At 34.6% G+C, this 23,794-nt stretch overlaps 4 protein-coding genes across 6 annotated transcripts; 3 read left to right on the top strand and 1 right to left on the bottom strand.

The window, feature by feature from the left end:
* Nucleotides 1-3,089: 3,089 nt before the first annotated feature.
* LOC122585319 (probable inactive leucine-rich repeat receptor-like protein kinase At3g03770) lies at nt 3,090-6,827 on the top strand. Its single transcript, XM_043757447.1, has 7 exons — nt 3,090-3,254; nt 3,683-5,062; nt 5,182-5,315; nt 5,519-5,759; nt 5,837-6,042; nt 6,126-6,175; nt 6,272-6,827. Exons 2-7 carry the CDS (start codon nt 3,712-3,714, stop codon nt 6,639-6,641), a joined length of 2,352 nt encoding a protein of 783 aa, XP_043613382.1. The 5' UTR covers nt 3,090-3,254; nt 3,683-3,711; the 3' UTR covers nt 6,642-6,827.
* Nucleotides 6,828-7,925: 1,098 nt separating this feature from the next.
* On the top strand, nt 7,926-8,824 carry LOC122585321 (LOB domain-containing protein 20-like). Its single transcript, XM_043757449.1, has 2 exons — nt 7,926-8,303; nt 8,441-8,824. Exons 1-2 carry the CDS (start codon nt 7,926-7,928, stop codon nt 8,780-8,782), a joined length of 720 nt encoding a protein of 239 aa, XP_043613384.1. The 3' UTR covers nt 8,783-8,824.
* A 206-nt stretch (nt 8,825-9,030) lies between these two features.
* LOC122585320 (probable zinc metalloprotease EGY1, chloroplastic) lies at nt 9,031-15,731 on the bottom strand. Of its 2 annotated transcripts, XM_043757448.1 has the most exons (10): nt 14,955-15,613; nt 13,571-14,032; nt 11,619-11,759; nt 11,289-11,390; nt 10,982-11,193; nt 10,802-10,852; nt 10,107-10,176; nt 9,934-10,002; nt 9,397-9,447; nt 9,031-9,258 (listed from the first exon to the last, which is right to left on the bottom strand). In XM_043757448.1, exons 1-10 carry the CDS (start codon nt 15,363-15,365, stop codon nt 9,100-9,102), a joined length of 1,728 nt encoding a protein of 575 aa, XP_043613383.1. In that variant the 5' UTR covers nt 15,366-15,613; the 3' UTR covers nt 9,031-9,099. The 2 variants fall into 2 exon arrangements, 1 of the variants encoding a protein (XP_043613383.1); XR_006321690.1 differs by lacking the exons at nt 9,031-9,258; nt 9,397-9,447 and having other exon boundaries at nt 9,983-10,002; nt 10,797-10,852; nt 14,955-15,731.
* Nucleotides 15,732-16,937: 1,206 nt separating this feature from the next.
* On the top strand, nt 16,938-22,518 carry LOC122580086 (cationic amino acid transporter 4, vacuolar-like). Of its 2 annotated transcripts, XM_043752359.1 has the most exons (14): nt 16,960-17,354; nt 17,451-17,652; nt 18,197-18,281; nt 18,378-18,512; nt 18,618-18,736; nt 18,826-18,922; nt 19,009-19,181; nt 19,267-19,333; nt 19,784-19,942; nt 20,073-20,274; nt 20,378-20,486; nt 20,555-20,667; nt 22,001-22,076; nt 22,208-22,518. In XM_043752359.1, the coding sequence occupies exons 1-14, from the start codon at nt 17,204-17,206 to the stop codon at nt 22,356-22,358; spliced, it is 1,839 nt and encodes a 612-aa protein (XP_043608294.1). In that variant the 5' UTR covers nt 16,960-17,203; the 3' UTR covers nt 22,359-22,518. The 2 variants fall into 2 exon arrangements, with proteins under 2 accessions (XP_043608302.1, XP_043608294.1); XM_043752367.1 differs by lacking the exon at nt 22,208-22,518 and having other exon boundaries at nt 16,938-17,354; nt 20,584-20,667.
* The last annotated feature ends 1,276 nt before the right edge of the window (nt 22,519-23,794 follow it).

The raw sequence follows: 23,794 nt of genomic DNA, 5'->3' as shown, positions 1-23,794 counted from the left end.
TAACTTTTATTATAAACTTTATAAAAAAAAATTTTTTTTTATTATAAACAAATTATAAATATACTTAGATATTTGTGTGACTTAGAACACGCGAAACTAAGTGACCGTACATAAAAATTTTAAAATAACTATATACATATATTTTCTTGTAAGAACTGTATTATCAAGATGTTTTTTACACATGTTACATTTCTCATATGTTTATTCTTGGGTCAATTTTTGGTTTTTTCTTTAGGGAAAAAATATCTTTAAACAGTACAAAGATGGTCCCGGGTCCGATATATGTTTTATGCCACTCCCTCTTGAACATTTTTGTTTGATATATATCAACTATTCAACTTAGAAGAAAAAAAGCTAAAGATATTTGTTATTTAATATCTATCATGCTAATCAGATTCAACATTTTCTTTACCAAAACTACACACTTAGATGTTTTTTTACTTTTTATACATCAAATCATACATCAAGTGAAGTCATTTGGATTAGGGGTGTTGAAAATAACCAAACCCAAATAACCCGACCCAACCCAAATGGGTTTGGGTGATACGGGTTGGGTTATTTGGTTTGTGGGTCGTCATTTGGGTTAACCCAAATAATCCAAAGCTTAATTGGTTTAGGTTGTGGGTGAAAATGTTATAGTTTGGGTCAACCCAAATAAGATGCTTTTATATATATATATATATATATATACACACTAATATAACACATTAAATTTGTTTAAAGTATATATTATTTGAATATTAAATTTTCATTTATAAACAAAATCAGAAACGTGCAAAGTTAAATAATAATAGATGTTAAAAAATACACTAATAAAAGATGATAAAAATATGAATATAAAAAGAGTTATATATTGTCAAAATTTGTTTATTTAATATTAGTAGTTTCTATATTTTATATAGTTTGTAATTTATTTGTTTTGTCTATGACTTTTATTCTAATAATATTATCATTTTTTCATTCAAGAATTCAAAAAACGCATAATCAAAAGTGTTTCAACACATTTGAAAATAAAGAACTTAGTCTATATAAGTATCACTATTATTCAAGTTTTTGAAATTGAAATTATATTGTTGCAATATTGCGTAACTAATGCACGTAAATTCAATGACATTTTATTTGGGTTAACCAAAACCCGATCCAAAAAACCCGAACCCAAACAACCCAAACCCAAATAACCCAAATATTATTTGGTTTGGGTTACGGGTTAATTTATAATTCTTTGAAACCCGAATAACCCGAACTAAATAACCCAAAACCCAATTAACCCGACCCATCAACACCTCTAATTTGGATCCATAAACGTTTTGGCATATATGATGAACTTATAAACATATCATACACCACTTAATCTTAAAAAGAAAAGGTATGATTATCTACATCTCTACATTCCTAATATTTTTTTCGTAATTGTCTTTGTAAAAATTTAATATTATTAATGTTGTTGTATATTTATATATATATACTAAAAACCATATTACTTTATACGATTTTTTATGCCTAAGTTACAACCATACATGCATATAATTTTTACCTCTTGTTCTTCTAACCCCCTAAACTTTTAATCTTTTATATTTTTTTCAATCTTCACTTATTTACCTTTTAACTCCTAAACTTTTAATCTTTTACATTTTTTGCCATAAACTTTTACATCTACACCTTTTAACCCCTTAAAATTTTATATCTTTTACATTTTTGCATGTTAATAACTATATTTAACTTTGCTTCTTTACGTTTTTATAATAGGTTCTTATGTTTTTATCAAACAAATTTCATTTATATCTAACATGTGTTTGGTGTGAAGTTATTTTTGATCATTCTTTGCCTATATTGTTAGAGTGTCAAATTAATGTATGTTAGGGACTTTATCAAATAAAATTGTCATCTAAAAAAACAATCTACTTGAGTCCCGCTGCAAGGTGTATGATATAATCTGCGACAACGTGTGGAATACACAACTACTACGTTTAAGCTTAATGAACACTTATCCGCGATGTTACTATAAAACCCCGCGGCAACGCGCGGGTGTTTATTTCTAGTTATATGCTAATACTAATGTCTAAGAAAAAAGTATGAGAAAATATAGACAAAAGAGGTGGATAGAACATAGAAAAACATGTCACACTTGACTTGATTATTGAAAGAAAACCTATAGCTGTCCAGATTATGACACCCAAGTCATATATATAATGTACCAACAAAAACATTCTGTCCTAATTTTAACCATTAACTAACATGTAATAAATATACAACAAATAAAACATGAATTATTAAAACAACTAATGAAATGCATGCCTAATGGTCGCTCTTTCTTGACTTTTTAAGTGATGTGAAACTATGTAAAATACACATCCAATTGATCACATAGACTTAGAATATACATGATTGTAACATCAATTGATGTAATGACACATTAATTATACGTAAGTTGTATTCCTTAAAAATATTTTATGTTTTGTTTTGATTATAAATCAAACAACAATAATTACAAAATAGAAAAACCCTGTTCAGAAACAGAGACACATGGATACTTTATACAACCTCTTTATCTTTACAAGTTAAGTTTAAATAAAAACGATATATATTATATACACACACAATGTGTATCTTGCAGCCTTTCTGGAGGTGCATTAAAAACACACACACACACACATGTAGAGGTGAAGGTGGATTTAAAGGTGCAAGAATCTTGAAAATTACACTTTTTTTCTTTCTTTTTTTTTCACCTCTCCCTGCCATCACCATTCCATTACCTCCATTAAAGCTTGCAACTTTTTCAACAATACGTTACTATATATATATTACTTTCTTTTCCATCTTTCTCTACCATAGTCTACATTGAAGATAGATAAAGCTCATAAATTTTTCAAGAATGTCACTATGTGTATGTATTAGTATGTGTGTGAGAGAAAACACTGATTAAAATGTTGAATTTGGAAACCCCAACAAAAGTTTGTCATTTTAGGGTGAAATTGAAGTAAAATAATTGATAATTTGACTTCATTTTTGTAACTTCAATTTAAAGACACCCTGTATACCTTTTTTTACTCCCTCTGTTTTCATATTCTGCTAAGTTGTTATTGTCTTTGTGTGTTTGAGTGAGCACATGAAATCATGTGTGCTTAATTTGGTTTCTATCTTAATCTTCCTAAAAATAGAATTCATATTTTGAGTTGGTCCTGCTAAGCTTCTTCTTCATACTTCATATCTCCATTTGGGAAAAGCTTTGCTTCTTGTACACTCAAATTCAGGAGGTAATCCTTCATTTTAATCTACTTATATTCTATTCATATATATATCTATACGAGTATTTCTTTCTTAAAGTATTTTGCATTTTATCATATTGGTGTTTGGTAATTATCTTGTATATGTCACTATGGTGTATGCTAACTGCTAACTCTTAACTACTAACTCGCTGTTAAACAAAATTATCTTGCATATGTGTTTCAGTGTTTTTGCAAACATCTTGCATATGTTAAATTGTTAATTATTGTTTTATATATGTGCATGATGTTTGACATAAAGTATGAATATTTGACCTTTACAATTTTTGTATATGATAGTTGTATGTAATTTAAAGCTAACCCATTTCATCAATTATTGTTTGTTGAAATGGGTAAGTGTTAAATTCTTTACTTTAATATAAAAATAAGGTTTGATAAAAACTTGTTCTTGTTTTTAGGAACTTGATATGTTTTAAAGACAAAGACAATGGCCTGGACTTCTATTAATTGGCAACTACAAGTTGTAATCTTTGCTGTTCTGTTTTTGCCAATTCTATGTGTCGAACAACATAACGTGTCTCAAGAACAAACCCTTTTAAGAATTCAACATCTTTTGTATTATCCGGTTGTTCTTAGTAGCTGGAACAATGCCACCGATTTCTGCAATGCTGTTCAAAGTTCATCAGTTACTGTTGTCTGCTATGAAGATATAGTAACACAACTTCATATAATCAATAGCGATAAAGCCCCTCCGTTGCCAAAAGATTTCTTGATAGACACGTTTTTTACGACACTTGTGCAGCTTCCGAGCTTGAAAGTCCTCACATTAGTTTCTTTAGGCCTATGGGGAGAGTTACCGGCGACAATAACCCATTTATCGTCACTAGAAATACTTAACATTACATCAAACCACTTCACTGGTGCCATCCCATCTGAAATCACATCTTTGGCTGATCTTCAATCACTTGTACTCGATGACAACAAGTTCACGGGATGGATTCCGAAACGCATGGGTTTCTTGTCCCGTTTGTCGGTTTTGAGTATGAAGAACAATTCACTAAATGGGGTGTTGCCCAAGTCTTTAGGGAGTTTGGTTGATCTCCGGGTTCTTGCGCTTTCTCACAACAATTTGACGGGCCAAGTGCCCGATCTTCATAGTTTGAGTAACCTCCAAGTTCTTGAACTGGAAGATAATTCTCTAGGGACTGAGTTCCCTCGGGTCAGTGGTAGAATCATCTCTATCGTGTTGCGGGATAACAAGTTCACCAATGGTCTACCAGAAGAACTGCATTTATTTTACCAACTTAGAAAGCTAGACATAGCTTTAAACCGATTTGTGGGGCCTTTTCCGACTTCTGTGCTATCTTTACCATCAATAACTCATCTAGATATCGATGGGAATAGGTTTACAGGTATGCTGTCTGAGGATCTTGCTTGCAGTCCGCAGCTTCAGTTTGTTGACTTGTCTGCTAATCTTTTAACTGGGAGATTGCCAAGTTGCCTTGCATCTTCAATGGCCCGAAATGTGGTCTATGAAGACAATTGTTTAATTGCAAATGATGGGAATGAAGTTAAAAGTCAAAAACCAATCTCGTTTTGTAGAACTGAAGCTTTGGCTGTTGGAATCATCCCGAGACATCACCAGACCAGTAAGGGCTCAAAAGCAGCCCTTGTTATTGGGATCACCGGAGGGATCATTGGAGGGATCTTATTGGTTGGTTTAGCATTCTTGATTTTCAGGCATGTACATGCTAAGAAGAGTGTTAAAAGTCCTCTACCAAAGCCTATAGCGGAAAATGCTACCACTTCCTACACTTCAAAGTTGCTTTCAGATGCAAGTAAGTTTTCTCTCTTGACAGAGTGTTTGGTCTTGCGTTTTGTGAAACACATCTTTGTGCTTCGACTGTTAAATCAAACTAATTGTGCGTTGTTTCACGACTAATGTTTTATCTTGAAGGATATGTTACTAGAGTAATGAAGTTAGGAACACTAGGTATTCCACCTTACCGCGCCTTTTCACTGGAGGAACTCGAGGAAGCTACTAATAGCTTTGATTCATCTACCTTTATGGGGGAAGGGTCTCATGGTCAGGTACATTTCATTGCATGAACAATCTTTGTTGTTTCTTTATGGGAAATTTTCCTCGAGAGGAAGTACTTCCCATCGAAATCTATTTCGGGGAACCAAAATCAACTTATAACACAAGTCAAACCATCAAAAGTTCCTTTTATGCGCAGCTTGTTGTTTCTTAAAACAATTTGTTGATTGTCTTGACTTCTTTTTTCGAAGATCAGATGTACAGAGGCCGACTCAAGGATGGATCAAATGTAGCTATACAATGCCTAAAAATGAAAAGAAAACACAGTACACAAACATTTACACATCATATAGAGTTAATCTCAAAACTTAGACACCAGCACTTGGTCAGTGCGCTGGGCCATTGCTTTGAGTTCTACCTGGATGACTCGAGTGTCAGCAGACTATTTCTTGTGTTTGAGTATGTACCAAATGGGACACTTCGAGACTGGATTTCTGGTAAACTTATATAAACTTCTTCTAACCACTTGAACGGAAAAACTCAGATTAAACTGTTGACGTTATACGTCTAATAGGAACTAAAAGCGGAAAATCATTATCATGGAGTCAAAGAATAGCCACTGCAATTGGCATAGTGAAGGGCATCCAGTTCCTTCATACAGGTATAATACCCCGTTTCATCTCAAGCAACCTGAAGATAACAGACATTTTGTTGGATCAAAATTGTGTTGCCAAGCTTAGCTGCTATGATCAGCCATTGTTGGATCAAAACATCAAAGAGGTATGACATTTTTAAGATCAAACAATTTATCACACATCAGGCAGTAGCATGATCATAATGTCAGCTCATTCTGGACTCAACAGGATGGCGTTCAAAGTTATTTCAACAGATCCAAAGAGCCTAATCGTGCAAGGTGAGTCATGAATAACACAAAATTCCTAACTTATAGTTCAGGATGAAGCTATTGAACACACACTGCTTATGATTTATGTTTTTCCCAACTTTGTAGAGTTAGCAAACCAGAGAAAGCTGATGTGTACGATTTTGGGGTTATACTACTAGAACTGATTATTGGGAGACCGCTATGCACACCAAAAGAAATAGAGTCTGTAAAAGAACAATTTCAAACCAGAATGGCAGCCGATGATGGAGCTATAAAGTACATTGTTGATCCAGAAATTCGCAACACATGTGCCTGTCAATCTTTAAAAACAATGGCGGAAATCTGCAGTAGCTGTTTGGTCAACGATCCAGCAGAGAGACCATCTGTGGAGGATATGTTGTGGAATCTGCAATTTGCTGCACAAGTTCAGGATGCCTGGAATAGTAGTGAAGGATCTCCGGTTTTATCTTCACAACCTACAATCATTCAGCATTAGCATTATTTTCGGTACATATCAAAATGAAATTTGATTGTAAAGAACATTAGGGTTGGGTTCTAGCTAATGAGTAGATTATTATCCGGAGAGTAAATAGCTTACTGGTCATGTTATTTTTTGCAACTTTCAGATGCAACAAGAATGTGTAATAATAAATTCTAGTGATAAAAACTCTAGTTGTCAGTATTTCAGTGCATATACAGTTATGCACTAGTCCATGTGTGAGTTTTTCATTACAAAACTCTAAAAATTCTCAATAAAATGTCCAGGAATAAGAACTGTGACATGGAATTCTAAGGGCGTATTTGGATTGTGGAATAAAGAGTATGGCAATGGGTATGAAAAATGTATGATAAAAGGTGTTTGGTTTTGAAAACCCATGATTTGGGCATATCTTAAAACCAAGTGGGATGGTGGGTTTGAAAGCACATTCCCATTCCCACTACAGCTCATCCCCATAGTAAAACCTAAGCGCAATCCAAACACACCCTAAGTTGTGTTTAGATCAGAGATCATTTGCGTTCCGTATAAGCTTGAGAAGTTATGAATTGAGGATAACTCTACAAAGTACCATTATAAGTTGATTAGCAGGCTCTTGGGTCATTGGGGTGTTATAGAGGGTATTATGGCATTGGGCCATTGAGGTAGTATTGTTTACAGAATTCAAGGTGCAGGAAGTTGAATACCATAGCGGTATCCTCTTAGAGTCATATTAAGTTGTTAGATATTGATATTCGTTGTATCTGCTTGTAAAGTATGTTAGCTGTTAAGTGAGTTATTATTAACTTTCATCTTGTTTTTAAGTCGCGTTGGGTGTTATTTCGTTAACTTTATTATTGGGTGACAAATTACACTTGAGTACATGATTTGGCTCCCTCTGTTACTTGGTGTCTTGGTTTAATCTGGTCACATTTTTCATGAGTTATTTTTCAGATTAATTTGTTGGAAATTGGTACTTTGTTATAACATTTTGCACACCTAAGATATCATTAATCTTGTGCTCTCTCATGTGAAAAAACCATGAGGCATGTTCTAGAATTCCTTACTTTAGATGAAAATTGTCATCATTTAAATTTTGTGATGTCACAAAGAGCCAAAGGTATTGATAGAGAGTATTTTCAGACACTTACACTAATGATTAAAAACACATTTGTTGAACTGCTTGTCCATATCAAAACGTTACCCTTCTCTCCTATCTCACGTAACTTTGGTGCCCCCTTCTCTTTTGGCATCCATATATAACCACATTTACTAACAGCTGTTCTTTAGAATCACCTTTGCATCATGGCAGAGCCGAATGATGGCAACATATCATCTGACAGTCGGCAAAGGGTCAAAAGAAAGCGGGCAAGTAGATCTCCTGAAGGGGCACCTGCAGAATCAGGCACAACTAGCGGCATTCCTTGCGGGGCCTGCAAGTTCTTGAGGAGGAAGTGTGTCAACGGGTGCATTTTCACCCCCCACTTTACCACAGAACAAGGTGCCGCGCTGTTTGCTGCAGTGCATAAGGTATTTGGAGCCAGCAATGTGTCAAAACTCTTGATGCACCTTCCATTGCAGCACCGACACCATGCCGTTGAGACCATATCATATGAAGCTCAGGCTAGGTTGTCTGACCCTGTTTACGGTTGTGTGTCGACTATCATTGCTTTGCAACAACAGGTACAAAATTGTAGCCTAAAATGGCTGTTTTCTAAAATACACTTTGCCTATACGAATCACTCACGATATAACCCCTTTTCTGTGCAATTAATAATGAATCATATAGATTTACTAAACATGATATTACAAATTTGTAGGTATTAGCTTTACAGATGGAGCTAGCAATGGTGCAGAACCAGCTGATAAACAAGAGACTTACAGTGGCAAACACATTCCAGAGTACATCACAGCAACCAGAGACAGTGAGCCACCTTGAAATACAGCCAATGTATTTGAATGACTCATCTGCTTCAAATAACAACATAATTAAAATGGACTCCTATGATTCTAGTCTGCAAAATTTTGCAAGTGACCACCAGTGTTTGGTTCATTCACAGCCGAGCATTGATCCTCTTCAACTTTCTCAATTTTGTCAGAGAGACCAGGAAGAAAACGAGGACCCTTTAGCATTTGTGGATCAGATGCTTCAAGCTATATGACGTCCATAGTTCTAATAATTAAAGATGCAATGTTTTCAGCATGTACAAGGTGTTCTTTTGCCATGCCAACAATATGGCAAATCTCCTACTAATAAGTGCAAGCAAGAACTCTTGCGAAAATACATTATAGTTGACATGTATTTGCTTCTTTGATCACATATATCTGTTTTTTTCTCCCCATTGTGGCATATAATTCTATACCTAACGCAGTTTGATCTCTACTAAGGTCTCATGCTTAACAGAAAAAATTGAGAAACTTAACTGCCTTTCAATTAAATTTTAACTTACATTTATGTGACTGATCCTATTCTTATCGTTTAAAATGTGGTCACAAGACCAATACCCAACTCTTCTGCCAACTCATCCCATACTGGTAGAAGTATCAAAACAACTAAGAATATTGCCACCGTCACCGCTGTTCTCCTCCATGTTCCAACCTCTGTTACATCATTCAGGCAAGGTTTTTCTGGTGTCCTCTGCAAAACATAACAACAGATATAATAATTAGCTCATATTGATGCTACAGAGAAGGATAGTTGTAGAAATTACCCCAACCCACAGAATGAATAGTTCATGGAAAAAGTTTTGCATCTAAAGAACATATAAAATCTTACCTGGCATATCAAAACGTACAATCCCCACGGAAGCGATAAGGGTCCACCAAGCTACATTTACGAGAAGATACCAAACAATATTAATACTTGCAGTGTCGTCAATATTTCATTTTTTTTGGCTACATATATGAATCATCAAAAGGCCCGCCTTTAAAGAAGTTAGAAATACATACAGCAAAATCGGTGGGTTGTGTAACGGGTCAAATATGGGTCACTATGGTACTTCTCGGGTTGACCGACATACTTTTGATCCAAAAAACTAAAACTTTGTAATGAAAATAATTAAGAGTGGCAAACACGATTACAAAAACAATATCATTTCAATACTGACTAAATTTTTTGAATAAAAATGCATTAAAAATACACTTAAGCCAACTTTTAACCAATTCAAATCATTTCCTTCTAAACAAATGATCCATTTGACCCCTTACAAAGTTATAAGTATACTATAACCTCAATCAACCCATACATAATTAATGGCTCCAAATTACGGCATTTTAATTAAAAGGGGGCAGCGTTTGAAGGTACAGAGCATACCACTCCAAACCCAAGTAGAGAGTAAGTAGTCAAACCAAATCCAACAAGTGCATCCTTCCCAAACGCTCCCTGTTGAATGTATAATAGTATTATTCTATTAAGGTTACAAACATACAGAGAAGCCATATAAGAATAGTGCAGTCATCAACGGAATCGAGCTTTTAAATACAAACCTGAACCACTCTTCCACCATCAAGGCATCCAACTGGAAGCATATTGAAAGCCGACGTAGTCAACCCACACCTGCAAAGACAATTTTTAATTTTTTATTATAACAAGAAGAAAAACTGATTTTAAATACCCTGCCCTAAATCCTAATATATGAGCATTCTTTTACAGTTTACTCAGTATGTGACAATTAGTCGCGAATCTAAATTCTAAAATAGACCTCAAGAATGCCAAGCAAGTTTGGACCAACACTAATATCATCAATATTTCTTACCGATTGGCAATGTATCGGGAAGTTTATAAATAGACATTACCGAAAACTAGAGTTAGCAAATTGAGCTATTCGGGGCAAGCTAGATATTAGGTCAGCGTATGTATACATCAGGTGGCTGAATCGAAACACTTTTTATCCAAAGTTATTACAATTTTAATATACAATGTTTAAATTATGATTATAAGAATGATAGTATTTCCAATAAATATCCGATTTCAAAACACAACTTTTTTGGAGGTCTTATGCTATAAAAATACACTAGAAACAACTTTTGACCCGTTTCCTTTTAAGCTACTTATTTTGGTTTAGCCACCAGTGATAACATAACACGAATCGACCAATTTGTATGTAGATGGAAAACTGCCACCTCTGCCAAAAATTAAATGCTATATTGAAAAGTAACAACATCCAAGAACAGTACATCACCAGCCAGCAATTACAAGAGGATGGATCGACACTGTGGCTCCATGCATTGCACTGCATAGACAACAATAAAGGTTAAATAACAAGTAGATTAACACTATGAACGTATAATATATAAGATGAAATAAATAGAAGAATTTAGAACTTATAAAAAAATCAACATGGTGACATAGGAAAACTTACGCATAGCCAAGTGTGGCTCGGCTAATGAGCCCGAGAAGTAAAGAGCCCTGGAATAGCGTACTAGGAACCTGCACCATATCGGCGGCAGCATCTGGTTTTGAAGAAAGCAGCAGGCCTACAGCAAACATCGAAAGTGATAGTGCAGCTCCCGCAAAGGGGCCCGCTAGAGAAATGTCGACTTTGGTCTTTCTATCAGGAAGAATCGATTTAAACTGAATGATTCAAGAAAGATACTGTCAACTTAGCTTCGCAGTAATGAAATACAAATATGTCATATTTACTTTCTAGTACTGAAACATGTATGCACCTGAGTAATTGCTCCAAAGCTTCCCAGAGTGATATTGGGAATGAAGAAAGGAATGCTCAACTTCACTTTCTTGGGAAATGCAACAAGAAAATGCCCAACTTCCTGCAGGAAATGAACTAGTAATCAGATACGGAAGTAATAAATATAAACCAAAGAATTAGTAACTTTGGACAAAAAGTACCAAACAAAATGTCTGAATATACATGTTCGCGAATTGTCATAATATTTTTTTTTTTTTCATTTTTGTATGAAATTTGAGCTTTGGACTATCTAGCATACAACATTGAGATAAAGTGAGTATCCAGACATTTGAATTTTGAAGTGCCTTACATGAAACAACTGAACACCCAAAACTCCATATGCCAGTGGCAAAGCTGCGTCTACAAATGGATAAAGCAGTTGCATATCTGGCGGTTCAATGGCATTTGGATCTGTAAAATACTTAACTACCTCAGGAGGAAGACGATTTATCTGTTCAACAGATGATATCAATAACCAAGATGATGTCAGTTTGATTCATCAGAAGGTAGAAATACGGAAACAAAAGTAATTGCAGAAATTTTTTCTTACAAGTTCTCCCAAGAATACCAAATGTCCTTTTTGGGTAAAAATGCAATCAAAGTTCGCTTTTTGGTCTTTAGTAATAATTACAAGATATACCTAAAAATGATATTGGTTCAAAAAAGCCCCTCTGGTTTGCTCTTCCCAAGGGGGTAAAATAGATAAAGTGACAACTGAACTTATGATTTTTTCAAATTGGATACCTCACACACACACACAAAAAAAAGACCTGCTAATAACATTCTCGAAATTTTATTATTTATATCTTTTCCATCCAGTTGAGGTAGGATCCGACAAATCCCATGTTTCGATAGCCTATGTTTAAGCTCACAGCAATAGGCTTATTTCAATGTATTGGCTAATTATACACCTTGCCCAGCATAAGTATGTATTGGCTAATTATACACCTTGCCCAGCACAAGTTATAAGTTGTTAATATGGATGAACAACTAGGATGCACGGGGACGCCTGTTTGGTTGGGGTACCCGTCCCGGGGACGTTTGGGGGACGGGGACGGCTAGGATTCGCCCTGGGAACGTTTCGGATTTGGGGGACGGCGCGGGAAGGGTGCTGGGGACGTTTTGAGGGAATTTGGGGACGTTTCCTAGCCCATTTAGGATTTAAAGTTTGTATTCTAACCGGCCCATGTAAAACCTAAACCCCATTAGATGAACCGGAATTTGGGGACGTTTCCTAGCCCATTTAGGACGTTTCCTAGAGTTTGCTGATCTCTCATTAGATGAACCGGAATATGAAAAGGATTTGTCGATTTGATTGTTGATAATTAATTATTTTTGGAACATGTAGTATGCTTTGAATTTACACTTTACATCAATATCTATCTATTTTTGAGTTTTTTTTAATATATTATTTATTTATATATTTATTATATTGCCGTCCCCGTATCTTGATTTTTTAATTTTTGCCGTTTCCCGTACCCGTATCGTCCCCGTACCCCTTCGCCGTACCCGTCTCGGTGCAACCTAGATGAACAATAAGCAAAAATGGTAATCGTGGTAATCTAAACATGTGATTGACAAATCGTTTCACCACCTAAAATTCTGTAGTCAATTAACTTTGCCCATTGAGAATTAAATTTTGAAGCCTTAACTAAAATCAAACATGCATCCCATATCAAGTATCACATGGTGCATTTATTTCAGGATTGGGGGTGTGATTCAATTGGAGGCAAAATGGGAAGCCTTGGGTAACGGGGGGTTCAAAACGATATGCATCAACATAAGTAATCTTTATTACAAGGAAAACAGGTCAATTAGGTTTGATTGACCAAAATCACTTGTGTCCAAAGTCCAAACATTCTGACAACATTTTTTTATTTTTCAAGTAGTTTGCCAAGCATGATTACAAATTTACAAGAACTACATAAGTTCGATCAACACAAGGATTAGTTATTATGGGGAAAACAGGTCAGGTAGGTTTCACTTGACCCAAAACACTTTTGCCCCAAAACTTTTTTTAATTTGAATTAGTTGTCACATATGATAACAAGAACACAAGTTCAACTATACAATCTAAATTTTGGAATTAAAATAATTTGGAAACTTTAGGCAGCTTTCAGCCCATATATTACTCATCTCCTTTTAACCTATTTCATTTTATTTTTACACTTTCGACCAGTAAGAGTTAACACATAACCAGAATAGCCCCGCAAGTAGCTGCGTGAAAATTGATTTGAAAAGGCATATACAGGAGTAAAATACCTGAGATGCAATTCCAAGCTCCACAGATGAACCAATGGTGAGAACAAACAATAAGAGGGCGATAACATACTGCCAAAGTGTTGTTGGCCCAGGATCCGAGACCTCTTTCCGCAGCATGCCAAAGCTAACCCGCGGGCCACCACGTGGGTCTGGATCTTCCGAGTTGGGTTCCTCTACCATAAAGAGGTTATATTTATCACCCATGATTTCAGCTAACTGACTCTGGAGTTTTGCAAAAACGGCTTCTCTATTTCCCCTAAGATTTCCAAGAAAAAGAATGCCCTCACCCAAGTCTCCAAATGGCTCTTCTTTTGTCACCCAAAAGGTCGAATAGCCAAAAAGTTTGTCCTTTATTAGCTTTACATCAACGGGGTCAACTTTTTCTGGTCCAAGCAGTTCCATAAGTTTAAAAGAGTCCACTTGGAAGTTATTATATGGTTCGAGTGGAGAAATTGTGGGTGGCTGTAGAAGGAAAAAATGTTACATTAGATTCAGTATCTCGTGAATGCATTTTGGTAATGTATCCACTATCTTCATAAACTACAACTCACATTTGTAAAGCAACTTATAACATGCAATTATTCATAATTTTTTTGATATATATATGTAGTGTTCTATAATCATCCGAAAAAATGGAAAAACCTATAGTGTCTTTACAAAACGTCAGCTAAAACAATTTCCCATATAAACCCATATAGAATCTTTCATAATAGTATATCACTCTTTCCTTAATTACCAATTTGTCTTCGGTCATAGACGGTCTCTTTTAACAAGCAAAACATAACATAAAAGGAGAGATTTACTTATTGAAATTTCAAACTAGGTATGCTATTGCAAAATAACCATCCAAATTCCAAAATTTGATTATAGCTTGCACACGTCAAACAATTGGTGGACAAATTCACATGTACAAATGCAGAAATCCACACTCTATCCAAGCTTGCATATTCTTTTGAATATCTTTTTTCTAACGGCCATTTCGCAATGGTCGGAAAATTCAACTGCTTAAAAAAAATTAATGGCACATTGGCATGTAATAGCAACCAACGGTCATTCCACCAGTGTAGTTCTTCTATTGTACCGGTTTATGCTAGTCTTCTAAATTGTGTTCCACCATTTAAAAATAGGTCAGTTATCATTCTTTTCTCTTTTTACTACGTACAACATGCTTTACAAGTACATTGCACAACACAAAACCATCTTTAAAAAACCTAATCCAGCTAAAACTAGTCCTATCCTAGTCCAATGATCTAGAAGGGACAACCAAAGAAGTACAAGGCTATATTATACACGATAAATCCTAAAACGTATACTATACCGGAACACTAGTGAAAGTAAATTACTATACATAAATCTTGATAAAGTAAACAATGTAAAACCTCACCCTAGAAGAAACCGAAGACGGAGGCTGCACCACCTGCTTCTCCGAATCGGCCTCACCTCCAACCACCCTGTCGTCGGGCGAAATGGTTGCCAAATTTGAATCCTTAGCCACATCATTATCCTCACCACCACCATCATTATTATCACCACCACCACCACCACTAGCACAACACTTAAATCCACCAAAATCTAAACCTAAAATTCTCTTGTGCATGTAGTTTTTCAACAGCAATAAATCTCTAACACTACTACTACTACTACTACTACACAAAACATTACTGTGCTTTCTATATAGCTGAAACCGAGCTGCGAAATCGATACGATTATTATTGTTATTATTATTATAATTAGGTCTAACACGAAACCCTAAATTGAGTGTGCTTGTGTAGCTACAGCTAGTGAGTGTACTCATATTCACCAATTTGAATCTGATAATTCAATGTAATTGGTGATGATTTGTGTTGTACATTTAAATACAATACTTGCAAAGATTATTACTTACAACTATCTTTATTTTATGTACAAATATAATTGGTATATGTATGTATAGGTTTTGAATAGAAATGGAAATTGGGGGAAAGTTCTGAGCGAAGAAGGAAACGGATAATAAAATTTTATTTAGGGGAATATATTTTTAAATATTTCTTTTTCTATCTGAAACGATGGGCCCAAATTGTTCACGTGTACCAAAATTTACGAGTAAATAAGCTTTTGTTCAAAGGGCTCGCTCTTCCGGCAAAAATTAATTTACATTCCATGGATGCGTTTGTTTTCATGCGGCAGTAATCGGTGTAAGGTTTGGATATGGTCTACTGCGACTCTCGTTTTTTGTCATTAGATTATCCTAAATAACCAGACTTTATTCGTTGACAGTTAAAAAAGATATGTTTTTAAGAAAACCAAAATCTAGCTAGACAACCGGTTTATGAAAAAATCAACATGTTTGACCCTATGTCAGTCATACTAAAAAAAAGATGCTTACGATACAAGGATCGACTAACTAGGTAGCAAATTAGCAATCTGCTCTTTTGTTTTTAAATATTGTTGTACATGCCACTTTTTTTATTTTCTTAAATGTTATAATTTCGTTTTAGATGTACAATATACTAATAAATAAAGGCTTGTAATCCACATTATACACCAAGCTATCGTCACTATTGATAACAAGATGTAGCACATAATTGTTTGATGGCAACAATTATGTTTGATGGCATATAGCTGGCTCAAGCACCTTATGTTTTAGCATGTTGTTTTAGAAATTCAGTAATTGATTTGCCAATGATTGACAACCATATTATATATATTAAAGTATTGTAAAATTGATCACATACCGAGAATATTCAAATTGTTTTTTAAAGTCATTTAAAAGCGTTTTTCTAAATCCTTTATGATAGCTAATTTGTTTCTTTTGAGTTTTTCAACACTAGCACAGTGCCCGCACGATGCAGCGGCGGCTGTGATTGCAATGATGTGATGGTTGGATGACTTTTGGTGGTGGAGCGACGTTGAGTTGTGTATATAATTGATGTAATGGTTAATGGACATATTTTAAGTGATAAATTAATGTTAAGGGGATTGTGTATGTGAAAGCATTTTAAGGAGTGCTAAATGAAAATATTACATATTTTCAACATTACCAAAAATAAAAAAAGTTATTCTTTTTATAATATAGTATAGATATGCATTATTAGTGTTTAGAATTTTACTTTAATGTTGTTTCAAATATTTAAATCAAGTTATCACCGACGATCGAGATTAAAAGTAAGCTTGATGAAGATGATCAAGCATTAATGGAACTAATAACACGACTCCTTCACATGTAAAACAACATATGAGAATGTGCACGTTAGCACTCAATATGAATATGACGTGTAACTTTAAATTATACGGTAAAAGTTACTGTAATATAATAAGATTAAGAATAAGCAAATTTTCAACAAGACAGAACCAAACACATTGCATAAAAGGAAAGGAAAAGGATAGGATGAGATGAGATGCAGATACCTATCCCATACGTATGTACTACTAAATCATTTCATTTCATTATTATTATACATACAATACAATACAATAAGTAGACTAGCAGTTGTTAACAAATACCTCCACATTTCTCGCTATTTCAGTTGTTACTAGTAATTTTTAATAATCTCCCAACCCAAATAAACTGCTCCTTAAAAAATTACTTTTAATTAGTAATAATAATTAATCCAGCACTTGATAGTAAAATTAAATTGAAAAAATTAAAAGATTATGCAAAAACTTAGCGGTAGCGCAGGGGAATGTTGGGGCGGATTTACGCGATGTTTAATAAGAAGAAAGCCAGTCGATACATCACCAGTCGCTAAAGCTGGTGGATTTCAGTTAGCCAAACGCCTCTCTGTTTTTGATCTCATCGCTATCGGGATATATATTTCATTCATCAATTACTCATCATTATAATTTATATATTATATATATGTATAGTTGTTGATGTGTGTGGAAAGTGTTTGCTGATTAGGAGTTGGAGCAACAATAGGAGCAGGAGTGTATATACTTGTTGGAACAGTTGCTAAAGAACAAACAGGTCCTGCTATAACCCTATCCTTTCTTATTGCTGGAATAGCCGCTGGCCTTTCCGCATTGTGTTATGCCGAACTAGCCTGTCGCTGTCCCTCTGCCGGAAGTGCCTATCACTATTCTTACTTGTGTGTTGGGGAAGGGTAAGATCCATATCTCGTATTCTTTTTCGTTTTTTAATGTTGTTACATCTATTTGCTTAGTGATAAGTGCCTTTTAAATGTATTTGACCGATTTATATGCTGATGTCATATAAGTTGCCAGATCTTAAGCTACGGGATCATGTCACTAGTTTACATGTCATAAGACATCGGATACCTTAAATGATGAAAATTACAAGTTATATAAACGGCCGCCTAGTTGTCAGGCGTCATGATGTCCTCGCAATAGGTCTCAGGTTGGAACCTCCGTATGTAAACATCTTTGGGGTGACTAGGGGAACGGTTGGAAAATCGCGCCTTGGGAATACACTGGTTAGGCTGCATAGCAAATCTCCGAGTAACTCGAACAGGAAATACCTCACACGTTGACATGCTTTTGTGTTTCATGTGAAGATGGATACGTATAAAAACATTTGAGCTATTTACATATCATTAGTTGTTGTATGCTACTTTCTAGAACATGTGACTGAACTTCCGATGATAAGTTATTCTTCCATATTTGGTTTGTTTGGCAAATGGCTTCCAGTGTTGCTTGGTTAATTGGTTGGTCTCTTATATTGGAATACTCACTTGGTGGAGCAGCTGTGGCTCGTGGCATATCCCCAAATATGGTATGTGTGTGTGTTTCTGTATGTGTATAAACATGCATGGACATTTATTATCTATTGAGTAAAGTATAATCTGAATGTATTTCTCACCATGGACAGGCGCTGTTTTTTGGAGGTCAAGATGGGCTGCCGTCTTTCTTGGCTCGTCCAACCATTCTTGGAATTGTAGTTGATCCCTCTGCTGCTGTTCTGGTCTTCATTATTACTGGACTACTGTGCACTGGAATTAAAGAGGTACTCTTTTGGATTTATTTAATAATACGGTTTTTTTTTTTTTTTTTTCTATGTTATCTTAATTGTTCTTGTAATGACATACAATGATAATATGGTTGTTTGTAGAGTTCACTGGCACAAGGCATAATTACAACTATAAATGTTGTAGCCTTGCTTTTCATCATAATAGCGGGTGGATATGTAGGTTGGAAGACTAAGTGGGTTGGATATGAAATTCCTGGCGGGTAATATATGGTCTATCCTTGTGTTTTACAACATTTTTTTAACCTTGGGAAAAATGCTAAACTATAGTAAACATCTTCCGAGTTTTTAGGTATTTCCCTTTTGGGGCTAATGGAGTACTTGCTGGGTCTGCAACAGTCTTTTTCTCATATGTTGGCTTTGATGCGGTCACTAGTACAGCCGAAGAGGTAACCAGTGTGTGCGCGTATGTGTAATTCTTTTTTTCTTTCTAGATAACATGTTTTATTCATGTTGATTCATCTTGTTATGACAGGTAGTGAATCCTCAAAGAGATTTACCTATCGGGATCGGGGTCTCATTGTTTACATGCTGTGTTTTGTATATGCTTGTATCTGCTGTTGTGATTGGCTTGGTTCCCTGTTCTGCATTAGACCCTGACACACCTATTGCCTCTGCTTTTGCTAGTTATGGGATGAATTGGGCAGTGTAAGCATGAAATTTTTCTTAGCTCTCAAAGTTGATTCATGAAAATTATTTTCCATCTTTATTTACACCATTGTCATAATTGTAGATACATTGTAACAATTGGAGCTGTTACTGCATTATGTGCTGCTTTAATTGGGGGGATCCTTCCTCAGGTATTTATGAGTTTCATCTTTTCGGTAATTTTTATTTTTGTATAAAGTATATTTTCTTTCTTATCACTATATCTTCTGGTTATGAAACTATCATCTAGTTGCATAAAACTTAACCATCTCTGTTTTCTCCCATAAAAAGGTAAGAACTCCAAAAAATTGACTTAAGATTATCTACTGGGTTCTAGTCAAAAGGATAACATGATAGCTGACGTGCCGATAACTTTGACAATGTTGACTTTTCTCTTTGTGGCACCTGAAATCGGCTTATGTAGAAGATAATTGTGAATGAAAACACGTTGAGAGTTTGAGCAATTTTGTGTAGTAAGATATCAAATAAAAGTTTGGTTGCCTTTTATGCAGTTTTTCCTGAAGTAAATCCGCAAATCCAGTTGCTTGTAAGCGGTCTTTCATATCTTTTTGCTCATAAATTACTACTGTTGACTTTTTCAGCCGCGGATCCTGATGGCAATGGCTAGGGATGGTTTACTACCGTCATTCTTTTCTGATATAAATAAACGAACTCATGTTCCAGTTAAGAGTACAATTGCAACTGGAATTTTCATTGCATCTCTCGCATTTTCAATGAATGTTGACCAATTAGCAGGCATGGTGAGTTAAAACTGTTTGTTGACTATGTTTGAATATAATAACTTGTAACTATGAATCTGTGTTATGTATCTTAGAGCTTTTTAGTAAAATGAAATAGTAGTTACTAGACATTTTACCACTTGTCCTGCAGGTTAGCGTGGGTACTTTGTTGGCATTTACCGCTGTTGCAGTTTCAATCTTATTACTCAGATATATTCCTCCTGATATCACCTTCGTGCAAGCACCTTCCTCAGAATCGCTTGATTTAGTCTCTTCAGAATTTTGTAATGATATTACAGATATTTATATAAAAAATCACAAAGATCTTGTGGGGCATTATCGTACTCAAAAAGGTGCAGCCAATGTATGCTTCAATTCTCGTACTGAGTTTCCTTTTAATTTTCTATATATGCTACTTGAAAACCTATTACAAGTTTATCCGATTTCACCATATAGATGAAGAACAGGAAGCAAGAAGACGAAAGATTGCTGCTTGGAGCATAGCTATTGTTTGTGTAGGAGTGCTCGTACTTGCATCTGCTGCTTCAGCCAAAAGCATTCCCAAGTATGTCATCATATTGAAGTTGATTATGTTAATTTCATTTTATATATAACTAACCTGAAAATTATCAGTGTTCCTCGCTTCATGTTATGTGGGCTAGGAGGTGCCGCTCTATTGTCAAGTCTGACTATCTTGACCTGCATAGATCAGGATGATGCTAGGCTCACCTTTGGAGAAACCGGAGGTATCATTTTATTTTAGTATTTTAAAATTCATGACGAGTGAAACATTTGTAGTCTTTTCTATATCTATATCTATAACCCTTATAAAGGGTATTGAAATTAAGATTAAGCATTTTTTTTCATTCCCATACTACCCTTCACATTTACTTTATATTTTACCCATCCTATTCCTAACTACCGAAATGACCCTTACAAATAAATTAAATCCACAAAAATAAACTGATCTTTGATTCTAATTTAATTAACATTGATCTTTCTATATGGTTTTAAAACAATCGACAGAATCTCATAATTTATATTTTTGACACATTATGTAACCAATGTGTTCATCCACAAAATTAGTTATAAAATTCTGCCGCAACGCGAGGGTACTATGCTCGTATGTCCAAGGCATTTCAATTGTACTACTTTATATGGCTAGATGTGATATATGCATATTCCTACACAAAGAAATTAACTGTTTGTCAATAGCCAAGATTAACATAACTAGATCGATGTTGAAAAGTCATATGTTGGTTGTTATAATGAAAGAAATATTAAATTGACCCTTATACCTTTCACGGTGTGACCCTCAAACTTCTTTCCCTTCTAATTTTAACCTTAAAATCTTTTTTTGACATTTTTTTTATCAGTTCAGTTTTGAATATGTATATCTCTATAGATATATACAAAGTTTCATATACATCTGGACGTTCATATATAACTATATAAGTTAGCTAAGGTACTACCGTACTAGTGTCCAGGGGAGTACATGTGTATTAGAGGCTCTACCATTCATATTGCTTTCGCCATATAACTAATTGGATCCTTCTATTGGGTGTTTTTTTTTGGGGGGGGGGGGGGGGGGGGGGGGGGGTGTTAGCAATTTGTAAGCATAGGTTTGGGTTATGTAATTTCTCAGACAAGTCAAAGGGAGTTAAAAAAAATAGAATTGGGTAAACAAAAAGGGGTTGAAACTTGAAAGACAACTAAAGGTATCTTTTGGAATAAACCTAGTGAATAGTTTCTCTCCTAAAATAATATTTGAATTGGCGTATCATTGAAATAATTAGTGTGTAATTTATATATGATTAGAAGTCATAGTTATTGGGTCAACTGACCTGCCAGCCCTGTTTTGACCAGTTAATCATTCTGCCTGACCTACCCATTTCGCCACTTCTAGTTCTTTGTTACCATATATTTATAACAGTTGGCTACACTATGTGAATCTTTGTGCTCAAATGCTTGGTTATAAGTCTCCTTTTATATGATTATTTGAACCGTACATAAAATAATATCAAAATGCAAGTTGGAAATTTCACAACAGCTTAACTTATTATCTTACTTTTCTTTCAGGATTTGTCTGCCCATTTGTGCCTTTTTTACCCGTTGCCTGCATTCTTGTGAATACCTACCTTCTTATTAATCTCGGGTAAGCCATGGTGGATCCTGTATGTTTGTTGATGAGGGAACTTCTTTCTTAAAAGCTGTATCTAAAACACTATCAACTATATTATGCGACTCTTCTATAATTTGTTAATTGAAACGTTTATAAACATGCAGACTTGACACTTGGATTCGAGTGTCGGTGTGGCTGGTGATCGGAGTGTTCGTTTATGCATTCTATGGAAGGAAACATAGCCTACTAGTAGATGCCGTGTACATGCCAATTGTGCCTGAAAATGAACACGAAATTCATGATACCATTTCATAGCATTCTGTGTTTGTACAACTTATATCATTATGCTATTTTGACAGGGGTTTTGTTGTAAGCTATGTGAATATTTATTTTGCTGTACTTTGTGTTTACTGAAGTCAGTTTTGTGCTCATATGAATTGGCACTTAAAGAACTTAACCATATTTTTTCTTCAAATTGTTTAGGCAGGGACTGCATTTTTTTGTGCTCCTGAATAAGTATGTTTCCTCAATATAAGTTGAAGATTTAATTTTATATTTTATCAAGAACTTAACTTTTAACAACTAAACCATCTACACCTTAATAGTTAATATCAATCTGGTTTATAACAAGGAATAAGGGCATAACGTTATATTTACAGATCATCCAAATAACATAGTTGTATATCTATTTATTATTTTATTTTAATCTTTTGATCACTTTAAGTACATGGTTACATACAAAGTTTTTAACCTGTCACCACTTATTTTTGTCCTTTTGCGTCGACTCAAACATGTATACTACGAGATTTCTTTAAAACAAACTTAATTTAAAACAATCTTGTTCTCATTACTTTTTACATAAGTTTATGAAATTGTTTTTACTTCATCCAATTTGTCCTAAGTTTACCGACATTGTACAGTTAAACTAATTAAAACGAAGTTGGTTCTACAACAATACTTGAATTAATAACTTGACCTATAGCCTATTTGATCAAAGAGCCAATACATACAAGCACGATACAGAATTTCGTTAGAACATTTGTAAGGGATGGGTGAAAGAAATGGGTGAAAAAAGATGGTGAGTGATTAAGAATGGTAGATGAATCACATTCTCACCTATACATTAATTTTTCTTTCTCCAAAACACACTTAACATCTTCTCTCAATAAGAGTTATCTTCATGTCATCCTCCATAGGAGCGGATGCAGTTAAATAAGACCGGGGCAGTGCCCCCTATATTTCCAGAATGACTTCCAAATTTGAGTATCTTCTTTTTCTTTTTTTTTTAAAAAAAACACAAGCCTTTAAGAAGTTAATAGATATGCCCTCACTCAAAAATCTAAATTATGGATGCCCTCTATTTTTGACTTTTGACTCAATTGCCTCTACTAAATCCCATTTACGCTTCTAATATTAAAAGCCTATGTAGTCACATGTTCATGCGAAACATTCAAATCCAATCTATTTGTTCTAAAAATATTAAAATCTACTATATATGAGAACAAATTTGCTGGTAGTTTTCAAATCGAAATATGTGGTTTCTCTTGAGTTGTTGTATTTTTATGGACCTTTTATTAATACAAGAATGTTATTTTTCTCTAAATATAAAGATATAAGTTTGTGTTTCTAAAATTAGAAAACCGTAGAAGACAATCATAAAATGTTTTTGTATGCTTAAGATACAATTGTTTTGTTGCTTCCCCCTTTTTTTTTCTCTTTAATAAAATACAAGTTAATTTTGTGCTATGAAA

The sequence above is a fragment of the Erigeron canadensis genome, chromosome 1 (assembly GCF_010389155.1).
Source record: "Erigeron canadensis isolate Cc75 chromosome 1, C_canadensis_v1, whole genome shotgun sequence".
In the NCBI taxonomy this organism is placed as follows: Eukaryota; Viridiplantae; Streptophyta; class Magnoliopsida; order Asterales; family Asteraceae; genus Erigeron; species Erigeron canadensis.
Note: the sequence above shows the minus strand (reverse complement) of the source record. Positions and strands in the feature narration are given on the sequence as shown.

Coding starts and splice junctions, on each gene's coding strand:
- LOC122585319 (XM_043757447.1), top strand. CDS start 3,712: ATGGCCTGGACTTCTATTAATTGGCAACTACAAGTTGTAATCTTTGCT. Junction 6,043..6,125: donor TGGATCAAAACATCAAAGAG/GTATGACATTTT, acceptor TGGACTCAACAG/GATGGCGTTCAAAGTTATTT. Junction 6,176..6,271: donor AAAGAGCCTAATCGTGCAAG/GTGAGTCATGAA, acceptor CCAACTTTGTAG/AGTTAGCAAACCAGAGAAAG.
- LOC122585321 (XM_043757449.1), top strand. CDS start 7,926: ATGGCAGAGCCGAATGATGGCAACATATCATCTGACAGTCGGCAAAGG. Junction 8,304..8,440: donor TCATTGCTTTGCAACAACAG/GTACAAAATTGT, acceptor ACAAATTTGTAG/GTATTAGCTTTACAGATGGA.
- LOC122585320 (XM_043757448.1), bottom strand. CDS start 15,365: ATGAGTACACTCACTAGCTGTAGCTACACAAGCACACTCAATTTAGGG. Junction 10,003..10,106: donor ATGGTGGAAGAGTGGTTCAG/GTTTGTATTTAA, acceptor TACATTCAACAG/GGAGCGTTTGGGAAGGATGC. Junction 9,259..9,396: donor TGTACGTTTTGATATGCCAG/GTAAGATTTTAT, acceptor TATGTTTTGCAG/AGGACACCAGAAAAACCTTG.
- LOC122580086 (XM_043752359.1), top strand. CDS start 17,204: ATGCAAAAACTTAGCGGTAGCGCAGGGGAATGTTGGGGCGGATTTACG. Junction 18,513..18,617: donor TGTGCACTGGAATTAAAGAG/GTACTCTTTTGG, acceptor GGTTGTTTGTAG/AGTTCACTGGCACAAGGCAT. Junction 18,737..18,825: donor GGATATGAAATTCCTGGCGG/GTAATATATGGT, acceptor CCGAGTTTTTAG/GTATTTCCCTTTTGGGGCTA.